A 3,259-nucleotide genomic window follows, 5' to 3' on the forward strand; every position below is an offset into this window, starting at 1 on the left:
GAGAGAGAGAGAGAGAGAGAGAGAGAGAGAGAGAGAGAGAGAGTGAGAGAGGAGAGAGAGAGAATATCCAGGACAGAGACAACAGACTGATGCTGAGACTCAAACTCTGACACTATCAGAGAAAAAAGGCTGGGCGCTGGAGCAGATTTGGTGAATACTGTACCCCAAACCCAGATGCTAGAGCCAGGATCCCTCCTTACCAGTGACACATTGCACCAGTCAACACGGAAGTGGGGTGCCAAGGTGTCGTAGCAGGACAGTAGTGGAGGCTGTCCCTGGGCACAACGGGCATAGCTGTCGGGTGATGCCACCATCTTCAGGCAGGTGGAGAAGGGTGTGACAGAGCCCACCTTAATGTATACCCTGGAGCAGATAGGAGCCGCTGTCAGCATAGTAGAAATGGGGATAGGTTACCACTCCGTCAAGCAGGGGGGTGGGAGTGTCCTGGGGGGGGAATAGGGTAAGTGGCCCATGGGAGACATCAGAGTCTGATGGGAGAGGTCACAGTCCCCCAAACCTGAGATGAAGGCAGAGCATCTCATTATGCACCCTAGAAATCTTTTAACAGGTTTTCATGGGGTATCCGTAAGGACAGAGTTCAGGCCAGACGAAGGTTTGGGCCCAGGAAGGATAAGAAGACAGAAGGGAGTGTGCAGTCGTGTGCAATGAAGAGATGAGCATGATGAAGGTGTGTCACGACAGCACTCGGGAAAGCCAGGAGGTGGCCTATAACCACTCAACCAGGAACCCTTTCCCGGGTTGCCCCCTCACCCTTCCTTCCGTCCCTCGATAGGAAGAGGGACTCGGCCTCCCCGGTCCAAGGCAGAAGTGATGTTGAGCAGCTGAAGCTCTCCTGGCTCCCACAGTCCCCCCAAGGCGATGAGGAAACGGTTGGCAGGCGTGGAGGGCAGCACCTCCTCCACGTCATGGCTGCGCACCAGGAACTCAGCTTGGTATGGCAACCGGGGACCTAGGGAGGCCAAGTGGGTACTCAGCTGCACCCCACCCTGTGCTCGGCTCTCCCGGGTGCTTTCTAAACTCCTCCAAGCGTCCCCGGAGACCCCACACCACCTCTACCCCAACAGCCTCTATACAACACAGGCCCCAAGTTCTCTTCCCCAACACTATAGCCCATGACCACCGAGTGTCCTGCAGCCTGTGGGCGGCTCTGTGGGTTAGTTACACAGCCCGAGAACAGACCTCATTCCAGTGCTCCTTCCCTAAAGCTGCCAACATCATCTCTGCCCTGATGTCCCCTCGCCAGGATGCTTGACTCCCCGTTATTCCCAACACTCTCTTTCCCAGGGGAGAGTCTTCAAGACTGGCACCAGTAGCCGGGTGGTAGTGGCTCATGCCTTTAATCCTAGCAACTCAGGAGGTAGAGGCAGGCAGATCTCTATAAATTCAAGGCCATCCTGGTCTAGAGTGAGTTCCATGAGAGCCGGGACTATGCGGAGAAACCCTGTCTCGGAAAACAAATACAAAAAGATTGTCACCAGTAGAGGAATGGAATAGGAGGTACCTTCGGGGTCCCCAATCAGCAGCAGGAGCCTCTGTCTAGTGGTGTCAAAACTGTCCCGATTGTAGGCTGTGACCTGGGGGAATGAAAAGTTTGAAGATGGACTCCAGGGGGAGGCTGACAAGGGACACTTGGGCTGTATGGAAATTATATGCAAATCAATACACTAAACCACCAATCCCACTGGCAGGATTACCCTTAGGCCCCAGTGGCCACCCCCAGGGCCTTGATGCAACCCTATGCTGGCACCTCGATGACTTGGTGCCCACGATCTTCTGGAGTGGGGGTGCCGTAGAGGAAGCCAGGGTTATAGGGACTGCGCTGTGTGTAGTGCAGCCACCTAGGCAGGTCCGGATGTCCCTGGAGGTGAGCGTGGTAGGTGAGTCGGACAGTGGGTGACACCGCTGATGGGAGAAACAAGAAGGAACTGGAGAGTGGAGACAGGACAGGAGCTGCCTTGGCACACTCCACTCCATCTGGTTCCCCTCTTACCAACGTGTTCTGGAAGGCGCAGGAAGGTGGCATGTTCCAAAGGATGCACAAACACACGACCCACAAGTGGGTGTAAAGTTGTCTGCTGGGCCTTGGTGTCCCTCAATCCTGCCAGGAGACCTATGGGGACCCCCCATAAGTCCCAAACACACAGACAGCTTCAGTCCTGGGCAGAGGTGAGCTCCCTTCCCCACAGTGTCCCTGAAGCTCTGAGAGCCTAGGGCCCCTGGCACATGGTGGGGTATAGATCCTACTCTGCTGCGTAGTTTAGAGGGTGACAGGACCCAGACTTTTGTTGTCTTTGAATTCACGGAAGGGACCCCCAGCCAACTTTTCATTTCATATTTGAGGCTCACATGGAGGGGAGTGGTGTTCGGCTGAGAAAGAGGTATAACATGTATGCTCAGGTGACTTGGAAAAGAACACCATGCCAACTGTCCAGGAGGCTGGAGGAAGAGAGGACCCCCAGAAAAGGGATAGCTATTCCCAGGCCCCCAATTCCCAGAGAAGAACACAGAACAGAGTCTGAGCTTTGGGCCAATAGGAGACCAGCAAAGCGGGCTTGCCCAGGCTCCCTCCCTCCTCCCTCTTAATGCCAAATTTAGCCTGCTCTGCCAGAATTAGAGTCCCAGACAGCTCATTAAAGGGCCCACGACCCTCTTGGCTTGTCCCATCATGTCCACCCAGAACCCTAGGACACCTCTGCCCTCAGAGCTCCCGGTACCCATCCTCCAGAACCCAGCTCCCAGCCCTGGGTCCCCTGAGTGCTTGTCATGAGCCCCCCAAAACTCTCTAGGTCTTACTTCACCCACCCCAAACCCTTCCTTTGAGGACTCCCCTTAATCTTCTACCTCATAACCCCTAAATTCCACCTCTAGTTCTGTCCCTCACCCAAAGAAGATCCCCAACTTGCCTGCAAGGAGAGGAATCCAAGTTACTGCTGATGCCATAGTTGCCCCGGCCTAGCCAGTGAGTGACAGGGACAGGGGCTGGAGGAGCAGAGGGAGGGGGAGGGAGCGGGAGGAGGTGTGGCAGACCAGCTGGGGCCAGCCTTGCCCAGATTCCTGCCTCTTTCCATTCCTAGAGTGAGCATTGACTCTGGAGTGGACATTGTCCTCACGCATGGCGTCCTCTAGTTGTCCCTGGTGACCACAATGGGTTTTATCTGGCGTCTGTGTTTTTAAAAATATTATATATTTGACGTATTATTCTGCATTTCACTTGTTCCTTTGGTTTAATATTATATTG

At 54.6% G+C, this 3,259-nt stretch overlaps 1 protein-coding gene across 2 annotated transcripts in view; it reads right to left on the minus strand.

Annotated features, from left to right (window-relative positions):
• Sgca (sarcoglycan alpha) overlaps positions 1 to 3,016 on the minus strand; it is a 9,714-nt gene extending 6,698 nt beyond the window's left edge. For both annotated transcript variants that reach the window (XM_029546187.1, XM_029546186.1), the window contains exons 1-6: positions 2,925 to 3,016; positions 2,012 to 2,131; positions 1,769 to 1,923; positions 1,523 to 1,595; positions 772 to 970; positions 201 to 363 (exon numbers count right to left, since the gene is read on the minus strand). In XM_029546187.1, the coding sequence (XP_029402047.1) occupies positions 201 to 363; positions 772 to 970; positions 1,523 to 1,595; positions 1,769 to 1,923; positions 2,012 to 2,131; positions 2,925 to 2,961 (747 nt within the window). In that variant the 5' untranslated portion in view covers positions 2,962 to 3,016. The remainder of the gene's footprint in view (positions 1 to 200; positions 364 to 771; positions 971 to 1,522; positions 1,596 to 1,768; positions 1,924 to 2,011; positions 2,132 to 2,924) is intronic.
• Positions 3,017 to 3,259: the final 243 nt, after the last annotated feature.

This window comes from Mus pahari, chromosome 14, assembly GCF_900095145.1.
Source record: "Mus pahari chromosome 14, PAHARI_EIJ_v1.1, whole genome shotgun sequence".
Taxonomy (NCBI): Eukaryota; Metazoa; Chordata; class Mammalia; order Rodentia; family Muridae; genus Mus; species Mus pahari.